The following is a 26007-nucleotide window of genomic DNA, read 5'->3' on the forward strand; positions in this document are numbered from 1 at the left end:
TAGTTATTCGCTTGCCGCAGAAGACTTTCATAGATTGGATTAATATTGTTTTGATACATGATTAAAAGAGGTGGGATTCATGATCATGCTTTTGTTCCCGGCAACAGTGAGAGGCAGTGTTCACTGATGAATCCTGAAGCTCAGTCTGTTGCTACTGTCTTCTGTGGCTCAGGAAGAGCTCTGTCAAGTCCGAGAACACAACCTCTGGTCTCGGCTCTGGATCGAAAATTATGAATTCCCAACAGAGTGATTACATTCCAAACTGAAGGGGTGGGGTTTATGAAGACCTCTCACAAAAATTCCACAGCTCGGACAGTGGGAAGCGCAGGATCCAGCGTTTTTAGGTAATGGTCAGGATATGTCAGCCTGTGCTGCATCATTCTTACTTCACTAAATCACTGCAGGACCCCATGAAGTAACCCAGAGACCTTTGTCTCCTCACCCTCTCTGCTACACCACTGCCATTCTTATCTTATAGAGGTTTTCGGTTGTAGAAAATGAGGAATTACTGAAGTAAAAAATGTGAGGTACTTGCACTTCGCTTATAGTGTTTCCATTCGCTGCCTATTCATACCTATTCATACCTAGTTCTGATGGAAACATTGTCCTACATGTATCACCTTTTAGTTCTGCTTTACAAATTGAGATTTCTTAAGGAACACATATGATGTCTTTATATACATTACATTTCACAACATGATTTAAAATACTTAAAATTATAGGACATTAACAGTAAAATGGAACTTACACATTAATGCATTAGTTAAATGATATATATAATAGTATGGATGGATGGATAGATAGATAGATAGATAGATAGATAGATAGATAGATAGATAGATAGATAGATAGATAGATAGATAGATAGATAGATAGATGGGAAATACACTTAAAGTATCAAAGGTACACATTTTGCAGAAGGGCCCATTTCAAAATAATATGTTATTGAAATAATAATTATGTTAGTGCACATCACTTTAATGCGATGGTTGGTAGAGGTGGAGCTAATTTTAATTACTTTATATACCACTGGGTAGTTTCTGAATGTGCCACCAGGGTTCCATCGAGGTCTTATCTTATTGTGTTCTACAATAATACATCATTAACTTATTTGCTGATAATTAAAGTCATAGTTTAGCAGAGACTGAAAATACTTAATTGCAGGAAAAGTACCTTAAAGTTGTACTTCAGTATATGTAATTAGTTGCTTGCCACCACTGTATAGTATTACTCTAAGGGGTCATTTTACATTTGATAGGTGTATTTTGCAATAACACTTACAAATTCTTAACATCTTCGATGTATTTTTTTGCTCCTTATGATGAATAATTTCTATATTTTTGTCATCCTCCACCACTGAGTCGTTCTCTGTCATCAGCATCCCTTCACTTCAGGATAATCACCGCCCTCTAGCGGCCGCTTTTGAGAACGCATTGTGATGACGTTTCACGTGCGACAGAGCTGGGAACAGCCATGCGCGAGCTGCAACGTTGTTGTGGTCAGCGCAGTGTTGAGTTAGCCGTTACCGAGTAGTTAGTGACAGCGAGGCATTCCTCCGCAAAAAGTCGACTTTCTCAAGTGTCGCAGGAGCGGAGGACGGCGGCGAGAGCCGCGGAGCAGCAGCGCTGTGCAGAGCAGGGAGCCCTCTTCCTCTTTCCTCTCGTCTGACGGCTGTGAGTGTGACAGGACAGCAGCACTGCCATGTAGCTGAGGCAGAAGAATGAGCAGTCAGCACACTCCAACAGATGGGACAGACGACCCAGCGGTCCAGCAGGAAAACGAACTAGAAGCCCTCGCGTCTATCTTTGGAGATGACTTCCAGGATCTGCGGAACAAGGACCCGTGGAAGGTAGCTAGACGTGCTCGGCAGAGCGCACTTCCTTAACAGAGCTGATGGGTTTAAGTTGACCTCTGTTAGCTGCAGTAATGGAGCGATGAGCCCCAACTAAAGAGGAGTGTGCATTTCCAGGTTAAAAGGCCCCCAGAGGTGTACCTCTGCCTGCGGCCCAACGGGCTGAGCACAGGGGAGGAATGCTACGTCACAGTGGACCTGCAGGTCAAGTGCCCACCCACATACCCAGACGTGTGAGTACCACTGACCCCTGACCTCTGCCATGTATTCACTGAGGCCATTGTTACCACTGCACTGCCAGATATCCACACACACAATGAATTTATCCAGACACACAATGAACAGATGCTCCTGAAAAGATAATGTCACAGGGTTCCTTTTGTTATGTAGAGACTGACTGGGTTATAGTACACCTATTTATTAGCTGTCTGCATTAGAGGGGCAGCAATATACAGGTTTTATGGTCTGGAAATTGACAGTTATCACATTGTATACATTTGTTTATCAATGGTTCTGAATTCTACCATAGTAGTGCGATGAAAGAATATATGTCGTCCAGGAATAAATCACCTCCCTGACTGTCAGGACTTATTATTTAGTGAAAATGAAATAAAAGGCTTTCATTCAATTAAGGGTCATTTTAACTGGTAAAAACAACAATAACATTTTTTCGACCATGATATTTTTATTAGTTGTGGCATCGTACCGTGAAAAACTCAAAACCCTTGGTAAACTACTTTGCACACTTATATTTAATCTAATCCTTTCCAAACAACTTTCTGAAAAACTTCATTTAATTTTGAACCATATTTTTCAAAATTCTTTACTTATAGAATAGGATTCTACAGTAAAATATATAACAGTAATATAAATAAATATTTAGAAGAATTTAGAATACAGAAAAGGCTTAGTTTTCTAGGATTATGACTTTGTGGCACCACAGGATATTTTTTTTTAGATGAGCTGGAAGAAAATACCCTTGAACACAATTTTTGGTTTCCTTGTATTTTTCTTTTTAACTTTGTCAACACATTTATTTTGTAAAGTTTTTAATCCCTATATTACATGGTTGAATACTGTTTCTAGATGTAGGCAATACTATTATATTTGAATTTTTATGGATGGTTGCACTGTTTTGTTCCTTGCGGCACAGAGGATAAAAAGAGCAGCTCTGAGGCAGTTCAAAGGCACAGTGCGTGATAGCAAAGTTTACTTGTTTTTATTCTGCCACAGTTTACAGGCTCAAAATAGTTGCACACTCACATGCTTCAGCCCAGGAAATGAAATATCACTCTGCCTTAGAGCCTGGTTTTCTTTGCGAAAAACAGCGGCTTTGTGACACGAGAAAACCATCAGAGGAAGTGTTATATGATCAGCACATCCTACGTTATACTGTTTATCTTACGGTTATAAACAGAAAGTTAATGAAAAACAAAAACACAAAAGGCAGAGAAAGGAGAGAAAAATTCACAAAGCTGGCACTGACTGACTGAAGATACTCTTGTTTGTCTTCCTCTGCTCTGATCCTGATTTAAATAACATCTTGGCAAATTTAAAATCATTTTGTTGTTCTTGGCAGCATGTTGGCTGGATTAACGGATCCCTCTCCTTGTCTTTTATCAGCATATCATTTCCAAATTACTTTTTCCTTTCAGTGTGCCTCATATCATACTAGTTGGAAATCTAAGATATACAAGCAGCTCCACGGTATAGGATATCTGGAGATTTGACTCCTATTTGTGCACTTAATATCTCCAGTAGGAATAAGTACAGTTTTGCAATACACAAGCATATTTTGTACTGGAAAGTAATTAGAAAAAAGACCCACAGGCACGGCCACAACTGCAACAGCTACTGAGATTTATATCTGCTCAAAGCCTGAAAACTATTAGATTTCTCTGACATGAGCTCACATGATTGTTAACAACTTAAAAAGATGCCGCATGTCTCTCCACACGGCAACACAGCTTTTAACATTCTGGAACAGTAGCCTGTCATGCCAGATGTTAATCCAGGCAGAATCGGTACAAAGATCCGTTGTGCAGTTGTAAATGTCACCTAAGTGTTCACTAGTAACTTGAGTCTTTGGGCACCACCAGGCCTCCGGAGCTGGAGCTGAAGAACGCCAAAGGTCTATCAAACGAAAACCTGCAGAACCTTCAGAGTGAGCTCACCAAGCTGGCAGCAGTACGATGTGGAGAGGTGAGGACACACATACACTCTCACGTACACACACACACACACACACACACACACACACACACACACACACACACACAGATAAAGGAATAGTCCACACAGACTACCGTTAACCTTCTTCCCCGTCATCCTAGGTGATGATTTACGAGCTAGCAGACCATATCCAGGGCTTCCTGAGCAAGTACAACAAACCCCCGTCGCGCTCCTTCCACGAGGAGATGCTGAAGAACCAGCGGAGACAGCAGGAGAAGCTAGCCCAGGAGGAGCAGCAGAGGATGGACCAGCGGCGCAAGCTGGAGGAGGAGATGGTGAGATGGATTCATTTTATCAGAGGGATTTGTCACAAACAATCTAGAATTTCCTCTTGTTTATCGTCTCTGTGCAACTCTTACCAATAATAGGAAGCAAAAAAACAAACTATCGGCCAATTAATTATTTATAGCTAAGCCACCAGGAAATCTACTCTGAATGCCACTGATCTAAGTACACAGTATAAATGCAGAATAACATACTTTCGCAACACAGTCTGCAGTCATTTATTTTACTGGTTAAACATCTGTGTTTTGAGTGTTTGAAAAATTGCAGGCAGAAGCTCTAGATGAACAGGATGTCAACTGAGGTATTTTCGATTTTGTGCAGGAAAAAGAGATCATGGCTGAAATCCAAAGAAGAGAGGATGAGAAACGAGAGGAAAAGAGAAGGAAGGAGATAGCCAAACAGGTAACCTGTTTATTTTGATCTCCAAAGAAAAGCACAGTTTATTGTTAAAACACATGTGGAAATGTCACAGGAACAAATATGACCTGTTATATTCACAGGAACGACTTGAGAGTATGGAGCAGTCTGTCCCCGCTGACTCCACCCTGCTGGGGAAGAGCCCACCCAGCCCGTGTAGAGCTCCTCCTGAACTGACTGAAGCCAGGAAAGCAGTCGGTAACCGCCGCCGGACTACCTCAAATTCCCGCCACAGGTATGTAGCAGACCAGCATCACGAAGACAACAAATGCTTCTCCTGTTAGGAGAAATACTTTCAAAATGCTCAGAGTTGTTCTTGTTTACCAAGGCGTGACACAGTTAATGAAGACAACCACCGCCCGCAAGAGCTTCTTCACTTCCACAGCAACACTTATGGAGTACTTGTCGTCCACAGAGGAAAAAGCTTAGGTGAGAGCTGTTTCGATGCAGTTTCAGAACCCTTAATCTAACTATGAAACCTGTTCATTTGTACATTTGGGTCTGTGTTTGTGATTGCGACAGGTGTAAGTGAGAGGCTCAGCCGAAACGTTTATTACGGGTTTGAGGCGAACTCAGGAGACTTTGCTGTGATCTACGAGTGGTCGCTGCACTGGAACAAGAAGATGGGCAAGTTCTTCACCAGCCAGGAGAAGGAAAGGATTGAGACCTGCAAAAAGCAGGCAAGTAGACAAGGACTGTACCGTTTTAGTCTAGATTTATTTGATAATTTTAGTGACTAGTTATTGCAGATGCAGATTTTTAACTGATTTTATCAGTGTTCAGAGAAAAAATCCATACATTACTATAATCTGAAAAATGCTGGACATCTAATCTGAAAAGTGGCCAGGCTGGTAATCAGATAATCAGTCAGTGCCTACGTCTATGAGCAGGGAAATCTGACCAAATACCTCTCAAAGCCAAACCCAGTATGCTTGGTTAAATCTGAATTCTTGTGCAGATCCACGGGGCAGAAAATGAGTTCAACTCCCTCTTGAGGCTCGATCACCCAAACTTGGTGCACTATACGGCGCTGAGCTCCACTGAGAAGGAGGACTGCCTCGTGGTGAACATGCTGGTGGAGCATGTGGCCGGCATCAACCTAAACCAAAGCCTAACCTCCCACAGCCCAGTCCCTCTAGATAAACTGTGCCATTACACGGCCGAGCTGTTGGCGGCTCTTGACTACCTTCACTCCAACTCTGTGGTCCACAAACACCTGGGGGCCTCCAGCGTGCTGGTGGACTCGGAAGGTCACGTTCGTTTGACTGATTACAGCTTATCAAAGAGGTTCGCTGATATCTGCAAGGAGGACATTTTTGAGCAGGCCCATGTGCGTTTCTCAGAGGATACAATGATGCCAACGAAAACAGGCAAGAAAGGGGATGTGTGGAACTTGGGCCTGATGCTGCTGGCTCTGAGTCAGGGGAAGGAGGTGAAGGAGTATCCAGTGACTGTACCAGCCAGCCTGCCTGCTGACTTCCAGGATTTCCTCCACAAGTATGTATGGAGGGATATATCAGCCCATTTACTGTAAATAGTCTACCGTATATTTAACATTTAACAACAGTGCCTTTTCCAAATCTGTAGTGCATTGTAAGGCTGCAGTGTTTCAGATTTCTGTCTTGTTTGGCTTCCCCAGCAATCATTTCCATTCATATCACTACACTGCAAACATTTGTGCTGATTTTCATGCTGTCAGAGTCATGTTATCATAATGTGATGATGTAAATGTGCATACATCCACATTCATTTTAAAATTCTCAACATGTTCTTAATGACAAGCAGACATAGTGTTCATTAGATCTGTCACAGTAACTTCTTTTGTTGGACCATACATTGTCCCCCCCCAAAAAATCGCAATTAACACTATCATTGTAATTTTAAGACCACTTCATGCCACTGGTACAATATGGTGCGGTATGGTACTATATGGTATGATATGACATGGTAAGATATGGTATGATACACTATGATATTGTACTGTACAGTACAATGTAGTATGGTATGTTAAAGTAGAGCAGTGGTGTCAAACTGATCCAGTAAAGGGCCACTGTGGCTGCAGGTGTGTTCTTGCTTGGTTGGAATGAAAACCTGCAGCCACAGTGGCCCTTTACTGGATCAGTTTGACACCACTGAAGTAGAGTATGATACGATATAGTAGAGTGTGGTGCTGATGAGCACTATGTGTGCTTGTCATTAAAATTATTTATGTTGAGAATGTTTTAAAGGAATCTGAACATAAGCACATTTCCATTATAACACTATGATAACATAACTTGTGATCTTATGTACAGTATCATTGGTGTGGTACAGTATGGTATGATACAGTATGATACACTTCACCCTCCCCTTGGGAAAATTTTTCTTGTGCTTAGTGTTGCTGGATTAGACAATTTTAAACCACTTTTGACTTATAATAATTACATACATTCACATATTTATTTGCAAGGGCCAGTAAAAGAACTAGAGAATACATAAGTAATATTGCACCTGGCAACATACTGCGCTCTGCAGCAGTATTGCAAATTGCTGACATGATTATGTGTCAGGCCATGTCCTACTGTTTAAAGTTGACATTGTGACACTCATCTGCCAGATGGTAAAAGCTTGTGCTCAGAGTAAAGGACATGGGATGGGTCGGCTCATATTCTCTGCGCTCCTCTTAAGCACATTCTGTCCGTACATAGACTGAAAGGACTGGTGTTCTTTCTTCCCTGTGACTTTCATGGCAGTCTGAACAAGTCAGACAAGCCTGGACTGTAGTTGCCCTGAAAGATTACAAAGTATGATTGTTCAAAGAAAAATGAAATTTAAATTTTTTTTTTGAGACATTCCAATTGGAATGTGAAAAAGAAATGTTAAAATATCCTAAAACATTAGTAATAATGAAACCCCACATCCAAAACAATAAATAAAATGGGCTCTTGTCTCTGTTAACAAACATTTCACATGAACACAACAGGCATTATTACAGTCCAACAAAAAAGGGCCTTGTGCTCATTGAAATTTTAACACTGCAAATTATATTCTCAATCAGTTAATTCATTTTTTGATCTATGAATCATCTGAACACAGTGAAGAATGGGCATCATGACATTCCAGAGCCCGAAGTGATGTCATCAAATGTTTTTTTCCGACCGTCCCAACAAAAAACCAAAAACCAAGGCAATCAGCAATATCTCAAATGTAAGAACATTATTGCTTGACAAATCATTACTGAATTAGTGAAATAGTTCCAATTTAATTTTCTTTCAAATTATTATATTCAATTAATTGACTAATCATGGGAGCTCCACACTAAAAGATATAATACCTTAAAACCAGCAAGTTTCATGTCTCTGTTAGTTGATCTTGATATTGCATTAAAATTAAGTGAAACAAGTGACTGCCTGGTAGGGAGTAAATACACATTTAAAACTCTGAGACACTTGAGGATTATCTATTGTAATAAGGCAAAAAGATGCAAAACACAGCTTCATTCCTTTATGATCTGTCTAACTTTACTGGCTGTTTTAAAAGTAGTTTCTCCATAGATTTCAGTGTAATAGAGATGTCATCCTACTACAGTTGTTTTATTGAATACATTGAATTATTGAATTATTCAGATCTTTTCCTTGTTTTTGATCCACCTGCTTTGTGTCGTCAGCAGACCTCCAGCACAGTGAACTAGATTCTTCTAGCTCATCGCCTGTACAGATTTACTGCACATCTGTTATACTGTTTGTGTGTTTGCCGTAGGTGTCTGTGCCTGAATGATGCTGAACGCTGGACGACCCAGCAGTTACTGGACCATGCCTTCCTCAAACCTCCATCGCCTAAAAACCTGCCACAGTCTCAGGATGCCAGCCCAGAAGGTGAAACACGCCCCTAAAATAGATATTGCAATACAACTGTGAAAAACTCAAAAAGGGATTACACCATTAGGACAGTCCAGTAGTTGGTAATGTTATTTTTCTGTCCACTCAGATCTCGCCGTTGACTTGGCATCATCCGTCATTCCACAGAGCCACATCCTCAATGCTCCCTTCATCTCCGGGATGCAGAGGTCATTTTCTCGCTACTTCAGTGAGTTCGAGGAACTCCAGCTTCTTGGAAAGGGAGCCTTTGGTGCTGTAATTAAGGTAAGATTTGACTTTAACAGGGGAGACAAGCTGGCTGGGATTTCTAAGTCTCAACTTTCACTTTCCTTCTCTTGCACCTCTAGGTTCAGAACAAACTCGATGGTTGCTACTACGCCGTGAAGCGCATCCAGGTCAACCCAGCCAGTAAGCAGTTCAGACGGATCAAAGGCGAGGTAACACTGCTCTCACGCCTTAACCATGAGAATATCGTCCGCTACTACAACGCCTGGATCGAGCGACATGAGACGCCCTCTATAGGAGTCCTTACCAGCAGTGACAGCTCTGAGCCTCAGAGTGCCGTCGACAAGCGTCCGCAGGTCAAAGGGTCTCGGCAGCGCCTCAACGAGCTCGGCCTCCCCGACAACTTGGAGGACAATGCACCACCTCCGGTCCTGTCGAGCTCTGTGGAATGGTCCACCTCCATCGAGAGATCCTCTAGTGCCAAATGTAGCAGACACCAGTCAAGTGATGAAGAGGACGATGATGATGAGGAGGATGTTTTTGGTGCCTCTTTTTTGTAAGTGTTTTTTTTTTCTTTTCTTTTAATCCAACAAGAATTTTCCTAGATCAAAACGCTTGAAACGTCACTTTTTCCTTTTTTGCTTTTAGGCCATCAGATAGCGACTCACAGAGTGACATCATCTTTGACAATGGCGATGAAAGCGTGGACGAGATGTCACAGGTTTAAATATTTAGCCCTCATTTATCCACTTGTTTTGTCACTTTCACAAGTGCAGCAAACTGATGGCTTTTCCACACCCAGGTGGAGCAGAGCAAAAGACCTGTGATCGACACAACGGAGAGCACAGACTCAGAACGAATCCCCCCAATAGCACATTACCTTTACATACAAGTAAGCTTCACCTCCATGCTCCTTTCTTACTACTAAAGGTCTCTCTGCCTTGCATCTAATACACGCGTTCTGCTTGGAACAGATGGAATACTGTCCAAAAAGCACTTTAAGGGACACGATAGATCGCGGCTTGCACAGGGACCAGAATCGTTTATGGAGACTCTTCAGGGAAATACTGGACGGCCTTGCTTACATCCATCAGCAGGTGTGTTTACATATTTGACGCCCACCCTCCTTTAAAGATGATAAGCCTATTTGCTTTAGTGTCCCATACCTGGAATTTTTTCTTACTTTAATAGCAGTAACATAAATGGAAGCCATGAAGCCAGGTCTTTTAATCCACCATTTGCTCTCTTTTAGGGCATGATACACAGGGACCTGAAGCCTGTCAACATTTTCCTTGACTCGCAGGATCATGTGAAGATTGGAGACTTTGGCCTGGCCACAGACCACCCAGCTAATGTGGTATGCATCTAATGTAAAATCTCAAACTACAGTGATGAAGATGAGAACCAATGTAGACAAGATACTGTTTATCTTTCTCAGGCTGCAGGTGTGTTTGAAGTAGAGGAGAGCGGCTCAGTAGTGATGCCCAAACCAGACCCAACAGGTGGAGAGAGTTTGAAAACATTCACATTGTAATTAATATGATAACAATTTTATTAATTTAATTTTATTAATTTTCTTCCTTTAACACTTTGTTTTGCTTTGGTAACACTATTGAACAGGAAACATGACAGGCATGGTTGGCACTGCCTTATACGTCAGTCCAGAGGTTCAAGGGAACACCAAAGCCACCTACAACCAAGTAAGATTTCAGTTAGTATTGGAATATAAATATGATTTAGTTTCTGAGTGTCTGGTATTCATTCATTCCTTCCATCTGTAGAAAGTTGACCTGTTTAGCCTGGGCATCATCCTGTTTGAGATGTCCTATCGGCCCATGACCACGGGAGCGGAACGCATCTCTGTGCTTAGCCAGCTGCGTGTGGTAGGTCCATGTTCAGAGAAGGTAGCCATCTATGTAGAGGCTTTGAAACTGTCACTTAATTTATCTTTTTTCATGCTGCAGGAGCCCATCAGCTTCCCCGAGGACTTTGCCGCATATGAGCAAGGCACACAGGTGAGGATGCTACAGCACAACATTTGGTACATACCTTTTTTCTCTGTGTTTCCCAGTCCATCAACAAAACATCTGTGTCTCTTCTTTCTGTTTGTCAGAGGAAAGTGACAGAGTGGCTGTTGAAGCATGACCCAGCCCTGCGGCCCACCGCCCAGGAGCTACTGAAGAGCGAACTGCTGCCCCCACCACAGATGGAGGAGTCGGAGCTGCATGAGGTGCTGCAGCACACTATGGCCAATATCAACGGCAAGGCCTACCGCACCATGGTGGGCCAGCTTTTCGCCCAGAACACCACTCCAGTCATGGATTACACCTACGACACAGACCTTCACAAGGTATGACAGATATATTTTGCACGGGGCCGGTCACCTGTCTGACATATAGATGAGTGGTTTTGTTAATTTATTCAAATAAATCAAGTGGAAAGCCATGGTAAGAAGTAGTTCTCTCCCTCTACCTGAAGATGTCACTGCAGACTCATGAATGTCTGCACCAACCTCTTAGTGCTACCTCACTCATCTGGTCTGTATAAGCAGCCAGCAGAAGGCCTGTTAGTGCTTTATCGATGTCTCCTGATCCCTAACAGAGTCTGTTTGTTTGGTCTCCCTCCAGGGCAGCTTCAGCTTCAACAGTGCCAAATTGCAGCAGCATGTGCATGAAACAATCACCAGGATCTTCAAGAAGCACGGTGAGTACACTACGCCTGTTTGCGTGTGAACGTGAGGCTTTGTTGACTCTCCTCTGCAAAACCACTTGGACTCCTGACCCGCTGCAAGCCCATTTTAGGGACCCCAACATCTGCTCCAGTGAGTGGCGGCTTAAACAATAAGTTCACTGTTGGGCAGCACAGATTCTATGCAGGTGCTTGTGTTATTTCTGTGCACAGTGCTGATGGTGTGCAGCTGTACTTATTTGTTTATGCTCAGTTAGTATCTGCTCACATGCATCACCTCTCTCAGGGTGAAGGTCATATTATCTTATGCAGATGTTGCAGTGATACATGATGTTTGTTCTCAGGTGCCGTGCGTCTGCAGACACCGCTATTCCTCCCCAGAAACAGGAAGTTGTATGATGGCAGCGAGGTGGCTTGCTTCATGGACCACAGCGGAATGCTAGTTACGCTGCCATATGACCTTCGCGTGAGCCAAACACACGCGCACATGCACAACATCACTAACTATACAACTGTTTGCATCAGCACATGCAAACACACACAGAGTGTGAGGCTGCAATCAGCAGCCGCCGTAAGATCCTGCCACCTCAGGAAACCCTGAGGACTAAATGGTTGTTTCCACACTGTGATTGATTACAGCCTGGTATGCACTGACTTCACTGTCATTATACAAGTGCCCCAAGTCTCAACTCTCTGTTTGCTTTAGATGGCGTTTGCAAGATTCGTTGGTCGCAACAATATAACACATCTGAAAAGGTAAAGTTCCATGAATGTACGCTTGTTTGTGCCAATAATTCTTTTTAATAACATAATTGTTAATAATACTAATGGTTATTTGTTGGCTAATAGCTCCCTTCAAAACAATCTTACATTGTATCTTACAAACAAGGTAGCAGCGATGAAGTTGGTTTACATGTTACTGATTAAGCCTGTCTCATATGCTATGTTTTTCTTTTTACTTAAAGGGTAACTCCCCAATTTTACACATTAAAGTTGGTTTGCAGGTCATGGGGAGTACTGCTGTATATCTGAAACAGTAGAATAAAGCCTTTCTTTCGCTCCAAAGGAAGGTGCATGTAATCTAATTTCAATGCAGTGGTACTCTCCAAGACCTGTAAATACACCTTGATGTGTAAAATTGGTGGAGTTGCCTCTAAAACATACCCCTAACCATGAACATTAACCCTAACCCTTTCTTAGGGGGGGGATGTTATTTCTTATATATTCTTAGATATAACAAAAATCCAATGAAGATAAAATTAAATCACCATGATCCGTTTTGCTCAATGTTCAAGCCTTATCACAAGTAGGCCTGCTGCCGCTGACACATGAAAACTTGACATTCTTGTTGAGAATAAGCCTGACTGATTCAGATTTTGTCTTTGTCTTTCTCAAGGTACAGCATTGAACGGGTGTTCCGCCCCAGGAAGCTGGATCGCGCTCACCCAAGGGAGCTTATGGAGTGTGCCTTCGACATCATCACACCCGTCACCAACAGCCTGCTCCCTGACGCAGAGACCATTTACACCATCTCTGAAATAGTCCAGGAATTCCCCGGGCTCCAGGTCATACGCATGAACTGCATGTTTTTTAAATGATCCTGCGAACTGACAGTTTGTGCTGCGCTTCCTCACCCTGAGCAGTTTATTGATGCATCATTGTTCCTTACTTTCCTACGGACGCCTGATGGCAACTTGTCCTGTCTTTGTTTTTTCCCGTTGTACTTCCCACTCACATTCCAAACATACCAAAGTATGTGTAAGCCTGACAGATTTACGTTGGGTTTATTATTTACATAGTAAATCCAAAATGCGTGGCTCTCCCCACTTCCTTCCCTGCCTCCCAGTACAGTCCATTTCCTGTCCACACATCCCAGTGCTGCCTCAGTCTCCAGTCGCAGCACTCCTCGTGCATGTTTCATGAACTCAGTCAACTCAGAGTCTGGCCTCCAGTTCATCCCTCACAGATCCTGTTTCTGATCCTCTCCACCACCCTGCTCTTTGTGTGAAAGCTTTTAAGAATATGTGAGTCAGACGGAATGAGAGGGCAGCCGGACACAACAGTCATTATTCACCGAGGCACTCATTGTACAGTAGTGCTCTTGCTTTTGACTGTAATTGCAGCTAAGGGGGTTAAAGGTGTGTGTGTGTGTGTGTGTGTTTGTGACTGCAGGAAAGGAACTATAACATTTACCTGAACCACACCAGCTTGTTGAAGGCCATCCTGCTCCACAGCGGAATCCCCGAAGACAAACTGAGCCAGGCCGCCAACATTCTGTGTGACGCCATGGTCAGTGAAGGTTGCACGTTCATCACAGATGTTCTCCACATTGCGTGTCCGTCGCTGATATAATGTTATGAACGCACATAATAGCATTTTTCCTAAATATAGCAGCGCTAACATTTCTGTATTTGCTCCAGAGCGAAAAGCTGACCAGACGTGAGGTGGAGGCAAAGTTCTGCAACTTTTCATTGTCAACCAACAGTGTGAGTGTCCCGTCGGTGCACGAACCGTCTGTAAAAAATAATCAGTCGTGTTCTCGTGTTCTCATAAACACTGAGATCCCCTCTCTGTCGTGTCCAGTTGCAGATACTGTACAAGTACATAGAGCAGAAGGGGTATCTGCAGGACCTGGCGCCACTGCTGATACCACTCACCAAACAGAAGACCGCCGTGACCCAGCTGGCCAAGCAGGGCCTCAAGGAACTGGAGGAGGTCACAGTGCTGCTGCATAAACTAGGAGTTAAACTGCAGGTGATTTGTGCTGCTGTTCTGTTGAAAGAGGCTGTGATGTGTGTGTTTTCTCCCCCTTTTAACACTGAGGTGTGCTCTCCACAGGTGGTGGTGAACTTGGGCTTAGTGTACAAGGTGCAGCATCACTCTGGGGTCATCTTCCAGTTTGTGGCTTTCATCAGGAAGCGCAAGCGAATTGTACCGGATATTGTGGCCGCTGGAGGACGCTACGACCACCTGGTAGGTTTTATTGACACTCATCCGCATCCCACATGTGACTTAAGTCAAGTCATGGCGCAAATCTGCAGCTATTATTGTAAAAACATGGCCATAATGTGTGCAAGCCATATTTTTTTTCATCTGAGATATAGCTTTTTGTCTTGCATTTGTCTTGCATTTATTCTGTATGATACAGTCCAAGTGATATCTTCATGTGGTTGCTAGATCCTGGAGTTTCGAGGACCAGCCCCCATGGTGCCGGCCCCCTCTGCTGTAGGGGCCAGTGTGGCCCTGGACAAAGTCTGTGCTGCTATGGCCAGCATGGAGGAGCCGGTGAGAGAGACTAACACACACGCACACTGGGATCTGACATTCCTAATTATTGTAATGAAGGAGCAGCAGACAGAGCTACATATTTAATGATGCCTTATTACAGCAGGCGGCCGCCACACAGCCACTTTTAGGAACATGTTAATAACTATGATCAGTGTGACTCTTGACGCCGAGGAGTTATTTTTGGAGGTGCATCATTTTCTATTTTTCACATTCAGAATGTGAGACGATGTGCCCAGAAAACTAGCACTGAAATGAGTCATTTCTCCCAAAAAAGATATTATACTGCAGCTCGATGCATCTTTTACTGTTTGACCCTTTTTCAACTTCTTCTGTTTTTTCTCTGTATCAGCCATCAGTGAGCTCATGTGATGCCCTGGTGGTCCCAGTGGGACATTCTTCGATGTCCAGAGCCATCAATGTTGTCCAGAAGCTGTGGAGCTTCGGCGTGTCTGCAGACATTGCCTATGATGTCTCACAGGTAAGCGCGAAGTGTGTCTGTGGGGTTTCATCATGGTAAAACAAAGTTTTGTTTACATTCTGTTATTGAAGGATTTTGTTATCAAAAATGTGTTGTGTGTATCCTTGAGGTCTTAACAGAAGTCTTGAATGCATTTCCTCATACAAATATTTTTAGATCATAGATGTGTTACAAGAACTAGGATAATGGACCAAAAGATGGCCATTCAGTTCTATGTAAGTTGCTTGACACATACGTCAGAAAGGTTTCTAGCTTCCAGGCTTGTTTCCACGACATCACATCATCATTTACATCACTACGTTTTGATGACATTACAGATTTTTAAATCAATTTTATTTTATTTTATTTTATTTTTTTGCAAAAACCTGTTTGGATTTAAATAAAAATATTTTAGAAAGAGTCAAAATTGACCTTGATTGCAGTTTGAAGTTTCTGGTTTCCTGCAGTTTTACAGATACCTTTTATAATTGTGGTGTCTGGGGGAAACACTGTGGAAGCAAGACTGAATGTTAGTGCCCTAACCAGGTCTTGATATACATCCATGCATCTATGTTTGCTCTTCTAGCAGCTATTCTTCTCCTTCACTGTCTTTGCTGGGGGATTGCTGCATTTCTTGGTGCATTACTACCACCCATGCACCTTTTATGTGCACATAAAGATATTGCACCATAGTTGCCTATAATGATCACAATTCCACATGGTACCTACGTCAATTCAATGAGAATGTCTTCAGTTGTGATCTGGCGGTTGGAAAAGTGCATGAAGCATTGCAGTAGCTCTGCGGGGAACATTTTTAAACTATAAACATATACTTTGCCTACAGTTATGACACAAGAACCAGATTCCCCATGAAGGCTTGTGGGCTTGTCTTTTTTAACATATTTTCAAGAAAATGTATTTATTTTGTTATAAAATTGAGGTTGGTATTTGATTTGAGGTGTAGAAAGAAGGATGTTTGTTGAAAACGTCACTAAGTGCAGATAAACAGCATGTTCATAAGTAATGATTCAGTAAAAATGAAAAAACCTAGTGAATGCCCTAAGGTTAAATATATCTCAGCTAAAGGAAGCTACTCAGTAAGTCACTCCCTCATTGTTGCTTCCTGACATGTTGAAAGAAGAATTTTGTAGGAACCTGCAGAGAGGACTACAAACATTTGCACTGTACATGTAGTAGTTTGAGTAGAAGGATTTCATTGAATTTGTGTTCATACCCTTATTATTATGTAACTGTGCCCTCATGGTTTTTGGATGCGTAAACTAAACCACATTTCTAACGTACTAGATCCCTGAATAGACAATGGAAATTAGCTATTGTGAATGCGGGTGATCTCCCGAGCTCCCCCTCCACATTCTTCCTGTTTTGCAATACCTCCATCCCTCCTACAGAGGGCAACACCCGACTTCCGTCCTTCAGGAAAAAGCCCCACATTCGTCAGCAGCGGGCTGCTTATCGTGACAGCATCAGAAATAGTAAACATCCCAGAGAATGAGCTGCTCTTTGTGGTTAAGGCTCACATACCTTATTAGGACAATACGACATGGAATCATTTCAATGATGGTGTCATTCATCTGTAAGACCAGCTTCCAATACAGTTTTTTGATGAGCTCTCATTTAGGAAACTCGTGAAGCCAGGCTGTGATCAGTCCTTTCAAAGCAAAGTTATTTATCGCCTGGTCCAAAACTCTTGATGCCATGCCTTTGCCACATTCTCCATGTTTATGTGACAAACTGATCTCAGCCTTGTGTTTGTGTGTTGGCGTAGACGCCCTCCCTGGCACATTTAAATACTACTCCTGTTTTTTCCTCCTTTGCTCTTTATAACCTATTGTTTTAACTTTCCACTTCTGCAGTAGACGAGTGTTTGCTTAAATAGTCTTCATTGTCTTTTGTGCTGGCACAGGACATCAGTGATTGGCCACCTTCATTTCCCCCTGCAGTTCTTAGAAGCAATTAGCAAAGGTTGGGTTTAGCTGAAAACAAGCAGCACTATGTCCAATTTGTCAACAGGGACTGTGTGCGTGTTTGTTGATTATGTATGCAGGCGGCGCCTCAACCAGTGGCGAGATGGGGAGAACACCTTGTCCGGATCTACTCACCCATTGCTCCCCCTTGCTAGACTTTTGTTAACACCTTTCACATGCCGGCGTCTTAACGGGCCGAAAGTGCGGCTTTAATTCATCCCCAGGAGACGGTCCCACTCTTTAAGCTTTTATTAGCCAAATATGGCAAACCCCTTCCACATGCAGTCACTTCAGGCAAATGGCCCAGAGCTGCCCATCGGCCTCAAGGCTTACCTTTGACTTAATGTGTTCTGTCAATGAGAAAGTGGTGAGAAAAGAAGGAGGTTTCAGTGCTTATTTGATGAGGAGGTAAAGTCGCACAGAAGCCAGCTATAATTCTCTGGCTGAAGTTGGAGAATAAATTGGGCTGACGCAAATATATACATTCATACACATGGTCAGGGTTGAATGCATTACCTGAATACACATTGGTTTTGGTCGGGAGTACCGGCTCAGTGCACACTCTGTGTTCCAGTGTCCCAAAAAAAAAACGTCTGGCTGCTGCTATAGACAAATTTTTGAGGTTGCTTCTCCAGGACTGGTTTCCAACCTTAAAGCTTTAGCCGACTGGTATCCCAACAATGCCCCACAGCAACCACATTAGCCTCAGTGTTAAATGGGCAGCTTTGATGCTTTTATTATGAAATTCCTGTCACACTGTTAAATCTGACTCATAATTCTTTGAGTAATTAATGGAAGAACGCTCTGAAGCAGAACTTGTGTGAGGACAGCAAGCTTTCAGCAGTTTTAAGAAATAAAGCCGGCTCCAGTAAACACCTCCCTCTAAACTGGCTGCCATCCTCAAGCCCATGTGACAAGAAATCCAGCATGAATTAATACTCTCTGATAAGACAGTTATGTTTTAAATGCATTGTTCTGTTGAGTTGAACCCTTAAACCACCACTCACATTATGTGTGTGTGAGTAATTCAGCCTTTTCTCATTGTGCGTGTGTTTAGTCTCAGGAGACGTTGATGGACCACTGCAGGCTAGCCGGCATCAGCTGCATGGCCCTGGTCTCAGACAAGGAGGGGATCTATGTGAAGGTAAACCAGCCTTACTGTGCAGCAGAGCAGCAACTAACGACTACTTTCATTATCGATATGTACAGACTATTTGCACAATCATTTATTCCATATATTGTAAGGAAAAAAGAATGTTGAAAAAATGTTCATCACAATCTCCCCAAACCAAAAGTGGCATCTTCATATTGCTTGTTTTGTCAACTCAACAGTTTGAAACTCAGAGAAGCTTAATTCACTATAAGGAAAGCAGCAGATTCTTACATTTAAGAAGATGAGATCAGCAAATGTTTAACATTTTTGCAAAACAATGAAACAGTATACCAAACAAATGGCAACTAGTTTTCTGTCCATCAACTAATTTATTAATCAACTAATCATTGCACCTTTTACAGTGCATCAGAGTGTTGTACAGCATTTTTTTAGTACATTTTGAGAAAAACTGCTGTTTCCTTCAGTAGCATTACAGGTCACACAGCCTTCCAAACTGCTTTGATAAGAGAGTTATGAGAGGGTTGTTTTCAGCAGCGCCTGGTAAAGTCATTTTCTGTCTTCAGGTGAAATCCTTTGAGAAGGACAGACAGTCTGAGAAGCGGATTCCCGAACCAGACTTGGTGGACCACATCATTCAGAAATGTCGAACCAAATACTTTGAGGAGAGAAACATCAGGTAAAGACATTTTGGTTTTAAGCGCAGCTCGGATGTCTGAATGAGGCTGTTCTTATATAATGTTTGTCCTCGTGCTCCTGCAGAGAAATTTCTGAAAGCCTGTCCCAGAACCCTAAAGGATCACTGCTCAACACCACAGGTAATGTGTTCAGTTCAGTCTGATTTCCACTTACTCCTTACAGACAGCCTCTATATACAGCCTCAACTGTACATTTGTCACCCTAAAGTTTCACTGCAGCATGAAACAGTTGCACCTTTGTTTTTATACAGTTGAGCTTTGATTCCTCCAATGTTCTCCTTACACTAGAAGTATTAAATTATGAAATGGAATACTTAACTGATATGTTACCCAGAGTGATGGACAATTAGTGCATTATTGGAATAAATGTTAAATCTCACATTGCTTTTGTGATCCACACATGTAGCCAACAACATGTTTTAATTTATGCAACAGTTAAACGTCTCACATGACATTTATCTATTGGATATCAGAAATGTAAAAATCCTTCATAATTGGATAATTATGATTGATTTGAATTATGATGATTTTTTTTTTTTTTTTAATAACATATGGAAATGTTCCTTTTTCTTTCTCCAGGCTCTTCAGAGCAGCATGGGAGCAGTAGCAACAGTAACATTAATGTGAACATCATCAGCCCAGAAAAGGTTTCATCCAGTGCCAGACGACGTTATGATACTCAGGTTTGCGATGCACACACACACACACACACACACACACACACACACACACTTGCACAGACCCACCTGTTCTTGATGGATTATTACCATTACTGAAATAAATGATGTGCTGGGCCAGATACTCTGATGTGGTCATCCAAAATTAGTCGCACCTGTTCTTCAAGTAGGCAGAAACTCATGAAAATACCTTAATGGACAGTGAGCATAGCAGGAGAAGGAAACACAGCAACAGGGGTAGGTTTAAAGGGGAAGTTTTTAAGGTTTAAGGTTTTGTAACAGGAAGCAGAAGCATCATTTGCAGTACAAAAAAACCCCCAAAAAACAGGCAAAAGACTGCTAAAGAGCAAGGAACTGAGCTCCTCTCAAAATGTGCGCAAATAAAAACAAAAGGCACCTGAATGTGGTACGAGAGCAGAGAACTTTATCTGCATGTGTAAAAGCAGTGTCGGGAGAGAGAATTTCTGCTAGGCTTGCGCAAATGCAATCCTTCAAGCACTGGGCTGTGGTCAGCGTGAGCTGTGACAAGTGCTTGCAGATGCTAAACACTAACACTCGCTTGCTAATCTGTTGAGACATCGGAGGCAATAATTGAGTGAATAGATGGTGGCTGATGTCTCCCGTCTTTCCTCCTCAGGTCTTATTGCATCCATAACAACAATGATAGTATAATATTTAAGTAAATGCTGACTGCAAGGAGCTGTTGATTTGAAACTTTGAATTTAGACTTTAGTACTTACTTTATTTATTCTGGACATGAAGAGGGGTTGTCCCCCATGCCCGGCAATGCATACAAAGTGTGCAGTATGCAAAATTATAATAAATATTTGCAGATAATTAGAATTCCACAACATGGATCATGATAAGGACATCTGACAGGTCACGACAGAGGCATACTCAGGAAAACGCCTAGTTTGGAGCAATTCTTGTCGCCAGTCACCCACACCGACAGTAAACATGTCCCTACTAGGCCACTGTTTTGCTTATGAAATGACTGCATGTCAAGATTTTTTTCCTGCTGGTTCATTTTGTCTGTGGGAACAGTTATTATTTTCTTCTACCCTTTTCCCTTTTTCTTTCTCCTCACCTTCTTCCTCTCCAACTCTCTCTTTCAGATCCAAACCAGATTACAGAATCTCGGAAGCAATTTGCAGAACAAGAGCAGTGACATTGAAGTTCTGGCAGTAAGTCATTTTGTTTGTTTACCCCCAAATCCCTGCTCCCCCTATTTTTTCTGCTCTCCCACCTTATCTCTGGAAACCATGTGTGAAATCACAGAGCGAGCAAAAAGCGCTTTTGATAACTAAAACAGCAAACATCACTGCGAGCTGCCCTTTTATAGTTATTTACCTCGCGCTAAAATCCCCTGCTGGAGGTAGGATGGCTGTGAAGCTGCTACAGAACAATTAACACTAAACAGAAGGCAGCAAGCATGTCGTTCCGGGGCTGCCATATTGGATTTATTTGTGGTTGCGATGTAGATTTATGGCCAGATATTCTTAAAGTAAATCAACCCTGCTTGTCCTATTTACCATGTCGGCGTATATTCCAAATACATCTGTCATCCCTGTTGGGGTCTGGATTGCATCAGAGACCCGGGCAGAGTTATTGAAACATAACAGGCATAATCACCTTGGATCCGGTAAGCTGTTGCAACGGCCCGCATGTCCGTCAGTCAGACTGGAACACACCACTTATTTTCTAATGATAATCTCAAGAGGGTATTAGCCACTTCCTGTAAAAAGGACGTGGGGGGGCTGTCAGAGAGCATTGTGAAAGTGGAATTATAAGTAATTTACTGATGTTCTACCGGACTGGATTACAATGTGTTGAAAGAATTACACAACTTAATGGACAGCTGGTCCAACGCTTGATATTTTTAGCTCGATTATGAAAACAGCGTTTGGCAGCACCGGTGGCCACATCCAAGCGAAACGTGCACTTTGTTCTCTGCATTTGTTGAATTGTTGCAACCTGAGATAAGGCTCCATTGTTTTTTTATGTAACCCTGTTTGTTTTGTATCCCGCAGGTGGACCTGCCGAAGGAAACTCTGATCAACTTCCTGTCTTTGGAGGTTTGTTCCATACTGGCTTCATCGAGAGCATTGCAGAGTTAATAAAAGGCTGTGCCCCAGTGAAGGAAGAGAGGGCAGGGGAAGTGGAAAGAATGGCCAGTAGAGGTTAATTTCCTAGACAGGAAGAGGGGATCCCGTCTCCTTCCTTACAGTCCTGTCAAGGAGTGGATTGAGGGAACACCCCTGCCTACAGCTCTGCTCAAGAGTCTTAGCTTGAACTCACATATGGCACAAACACATACTGCAGTTAACAAAATGCATGCTTCAGAGGTGTTAATATTCACATTCCAAACTCCTGACCGCGGCTGCACGCAGAGGTTTAAAAAAAAAAAAAAAAAAAAAAACGAAGGCTAAAAGAAAGAAAGCTGAAACATGCTCCCTACACCACTGTTATATAAGCAAAAGCCTCCACTCCATAAATGAATGGGCCACCTATACAGTCAGCCCCGTAGCACATGTGTCAAAGAAAACACATTCAGTATATAAAGCACATGACAATACACAGTGTGCAGTGTATAGCCAGGCATGCAGGAAAGGCCTGTTTTAAATATGGCAAATTACCCCAAGTCACACAAGGAACCAGAGAACTCAATAAACCCAGTGTTGCTTTGTGCCTCCACTGGCCCGCTACACTTGACACGCACAAATATACTTCAAGGCTGCATGTGAAAAAACCCTTTTACTCCATATTCCCTTCTTTTACATTCTGAAGTCTGCTAACAAACTTGTAATGACATTGAGTTGGACAGTCTCAATGATATTCATCAGCAAAACTACTGTACCAGGCACTATTTAATGTCCTTGAGCTTTTTCTTAATATTTTGTCACCTAGCTTTCAATTCTTTAACCTCTGTTCTGTCTCTTTCTTTCCAGTTTGATAGCGAAGACCAGTTCAACAACAGCGTGAAGACTCTGCTGTCTCGTCTCCCCAAGCAACGCTACCTGAAGTCCATCTGCGAAGAGATCCACCATTACAAAATAAAGAAAAAGTAAGTTGATTATTTTGCACATTTGTCTTATCCTGCGCTTTTGACTTGCTTGTATTTGTTATTGTTGAAGCCAAACAGATTCTTGAGGCTCTACCCGTGTATCTTGCTAAATCATTTATTGTCATCAAACTTAGTTGGCAAAATCATCTGAGCACCATCGATCAATTTTATTGGCCGCCCAATTGGTCCAATAATTGTCAAACAAATATTTTACTCTGCTGGAGGGCGCTGAAGCCTGGAATCACTGCAAATCATCCAATAAGTATCCGTCAGTGCTAAAATGTTCGATTGACATATACAATCCATTCAACTGTGCTAACTTCATGGTCAAAAATTTGTCACCAAATGAGCTTCGTGTTTTAATAAGCTACTTCCCTTTAAGTTCCCTGAAAACTGGTGTTAGTTGTGGGGATGCAGCAACATTTTCAACACACTCAACCAGAGAGCAAATATCATCCCATGTGTCATCCTGTCAATCAGATGTACTCCTTGGGATACTGTGTTTGAATTAATGAAAGCAATTATTTGTTCAATGGATGTGGAAAAATGTGGTCCAACATAAAATTCAAAAGTCCAATTCAAACATAGTATTTACCTGCACATAATTGTCTTCAGCATCCAAACTGTTTCCGCCTCAATATTGGAGAAACAGCTGGAACTTGAGACTGTATAGACATTTTCTGTACAAACAGTTGTAGACGTCTTGTCTCGGCGGGGGTCCTCCTGGAAGATGAACCAGAGACCCCATGGTTTCACCTCTCTGCCTGCTCCCACGTTTCCATCCATTAGTGACATCTTACTTTTATTAAAATGAAACCTGAAGCAAACAGTAGAATATATTAAAGACCACTTAAAAAAAGACAGACTTCCTTTTATGGGCAGCTGCCACTCCAAAGCTCAGAGCAGGCCCACGCACTCCAGGTGTAACAGTGACAGTCAGTTCTTCAAAGGGAGCTGTTAGACGGATAACTACTGCCTTGAAGAACATCAAATCCTCAGCTGATCCCATTTCCTGAGGTGAAATCTGGAGAAGGATTAGCCTTGTTTGGTCTTCTGATGTCTGTCTCTTAACACCCAAGTTGATTGACACTGAGATTGCAACACCCGGGGGGGGGGGGGGGGGGGGGTTAGCTTAAACCAAAACAGTGGTTGTGACTGGTGCGGTTTATTCCCAATTTTCCCGGCAGAAGGTTTTTTTTCAAAGCCCAGGCTAAACCCTCAGTGTTTGCTTTCAGTGTTGTGACGCTTGTGAATGCCCATAGAGAGCGACCCTGTGAGGGATTCAGCGGATTTTCTCTTTCATGAATGAGATGGTAACAAAAAAAAAAAAAAATCAAAGCTTCTCTTTTTGGCTTCCCGTCCGCCTCTCCAGAGCAGTTGGTTTTAATTTCCTGTCTCTGCTGTGTGTTTTATTTGCCATTGGGGGGGGGGGGGGGGGGGGGGTAAAAGTCTGTGCTGATAAATGAGCGTCACAGAGGCAACAATGAATATATTCAGCATGTGTTTTTATGTGTTTGTTTAGTTGTTTTCAGTGAATGTGTGGTGCAGGCAACTGAGGCCAGATGAGTGGGGTAAAGGGCACAGGCAGTCACCTGGCTGCTGCAACACAGTGAAATTATTCCAGTCAATGTAGTGATGTTACATTGGTGAACAATCCCATTCTTTTCAATGGCTGTTTGATAGGTATGAAGGGAACGAGTCTTGGCATTCTTTTCACAACACATTTCATACAGAGGGTAAATTCAAGTTGCAAACTCACTGTCAAAACGGAGGGATATACTGCCACCTTGTATAAGGTTTGTGGAGCAGATTGGATCTGGCAATATGAGTCATTCAGTGCTGCTAAACCTCGTCCACACATGCAAAATTGCATTTTATAGGTGGGGTATCTCAGTTTGAATCCAAATCCAACCCTGTCATTATCCCAGTGATTATTTGGCAGATGAATAGAATTTAAAAGAACAATAAGCTGTTCTTTTCGGCTCAGCTCACTCCCCTTGAAGAGACATAATTCACAGTCACCGAGTTTTCCCTGATCCAAAACTACTTTGGGTAACACCTGTTTGTTAACAGTTTACAGCCATGCTAGTGGCTCTGTGAGACAGCACTTACAATAGGCACTTGGTGCTTTGAGCTAAATGCTAACATGCTCACAATGACGGTGCAAACACGTTAATACAAAGTACAAAATGACCATGTTTACCATCATTGTTTTGTGTTAGCATGCTAGATTTTACAAAGTGCAGCTGCAGTTAATGTCATTTGTTTAGCATGTATTTGGAGGTGCAATATGTAAGATTTTTAGTTGACGACATTCAAAAATGTGCTAAATTTTTCAACAGAATGTGAAGAAAGAGGTACGTACAAAATTTAGCACGCTAACCCAGTCCATCACAGTCCAGTGCTCCCGTGCTACCAGTAACAACAACAATCAGCTGTTCAAATGTCCCATTTTAGAAGTCCTCCATAATGTTTTCAACATTGCTCTGAATCTCATAACTGACAGATGTTGTCCTCTCGCAGGCTTGCCGTGGTGGTCTTGTACAGCTACAAGGACGACTACTACAAGATCCTTCTGTGAAAACCTGCGTGGTTCAACTGACTCTGGAGAGATCCCTTGAGGCTCAGTCAAGTCCCAGAGACTGTTTCCATCCTGGGACCTGCAGAATCTGCTTGAGGAGTGACAGATTCATACCTTTTCCATTTGGAAAGCGAGCCCCCAACAGAGACAAATGGTTTATTTTTTACTGTACTGAATGGCGACCCAAAATCCATAACTTTCTGAAAACCCCTTTATGTGGACAAGTGGTTCACTGGACTTCAATGCCTTAATAGGACAATGGAAGTTAAAATATGGAGGACTTTTTACTAGAGATTAAGTGTCTTAGAAACAGCAGTTTTACATTTCTTATTAGCAAGATCAATACTGGAAATAAATATGTTTTTCCCACGTGGAGCTGTGTTTTTTTTAAACTGTTTATTGAGTAGAACATTCTGGACACTAGCTACTCCCTTATTGTAACAGATACCTTATGAATCCAGTAATTGCTCAGTTGAGACACAGGTTGAGAACATTTGGGGAATTATGAAAATATCTCAAGTCAAAACGTACTGCTTTTGATGGTCTGAGGGTTTTGCGTGGCAGCTTCAGACACATCCACAGCCTGGGAA

The 26007-nt window shown here is 42.3% G+C and overlaps 1 protein-coding gene across 1 annotated transcript; it reads left to right on the top strand.

Annotated features, from left to right (window-relative positions):
• The first annotated feature begins 1427 nt into the window (after positions 1-1427).
• eif2ak4 (eukaryotic translation initiation factor 2 alpha kinase 4) lies at positions 1428-25790 on the top strand. Its single transcript, XM_037072429.1, has 39 exons — positions 1428-1849; positions 1970-2085; positions 3952-4054; positions 4186-4359; positions 4691-4771; positions 4870-5021; positions 5115-5215; positions 5309-5466; positions 5745-6283; positions 8525-8640; positions 8753-8907; positions 8991-9424; positions 9517-9589; positions 9671-9760; positions 9843-9965; positions 10121-10225; positions 10307-10370; positions 10489-10568; positions 10650-10751; positions 10833-10883; positions 10982-11218; positions 11496-11571; positions 11901-12022; positions 12263-12312; positions 12953-13121; positions 13729-13845; positions 13977-14042; positions 14140-14310; positions 14395-14529; positions 14734-14841; positions 15194-15322; positions 18344-18430; positions 18964-19076; positions 19160-19215; positions 19675-19778; positions 20888-20956; positions 21803-21847; positions 22721-22836; positions 25360-25790. Exons 1-39 carry the CDS (start codon positions 1721-1723, stop codon positions 25415-25417), a joined length of 4974 nt encoding a protein of 1657 aa, XP_036928324.1. The 5' UTR covers positions 1428-1720; the 3' UTR covers positions 25418-25790.
• Positions 25791-26007: the final 217 nt, after the last annotated feature.

Source organism: Acanthopagrus latus, chromosome 16, assembly GCF_904848185.1.
Source record: "Acanthopagrus latus isolate v.2019 chromosome 16, fAcaLat1.1, whole genome shotgun sequence".
NCBI lineage: Eukaryota > Metazoa > Chordata > Actinopteri > Spariformes > Sparidae > Acanthopagrus > Acanthopagrus latus.

Bases quoted from the DNA above. Each gene is read 5' to 3' on its own strand.
- eif2ak4 (XM_037072429.1), top strand. From the start codon at position 1,721: ATGAGCAGTCAGCACACTCCAACAGATGGGACAGACGACCCAGCGGTC. The intron at 9,425-9,516 runs GTAAGTGTTTTT...TTTTGCTTTTAG, and splicing joins GTTTTTGGTGCCTCTTTTTT to GCCATCAGATAGCGACTCAC. The intron at 10,752-10,832 runs GTAGGTCCATGT...TTCATGCTGCAG, and splicing joins TGCTTAGCCAGCTGCGTGTG to GAGCCCATCAGCTTCCCCGA.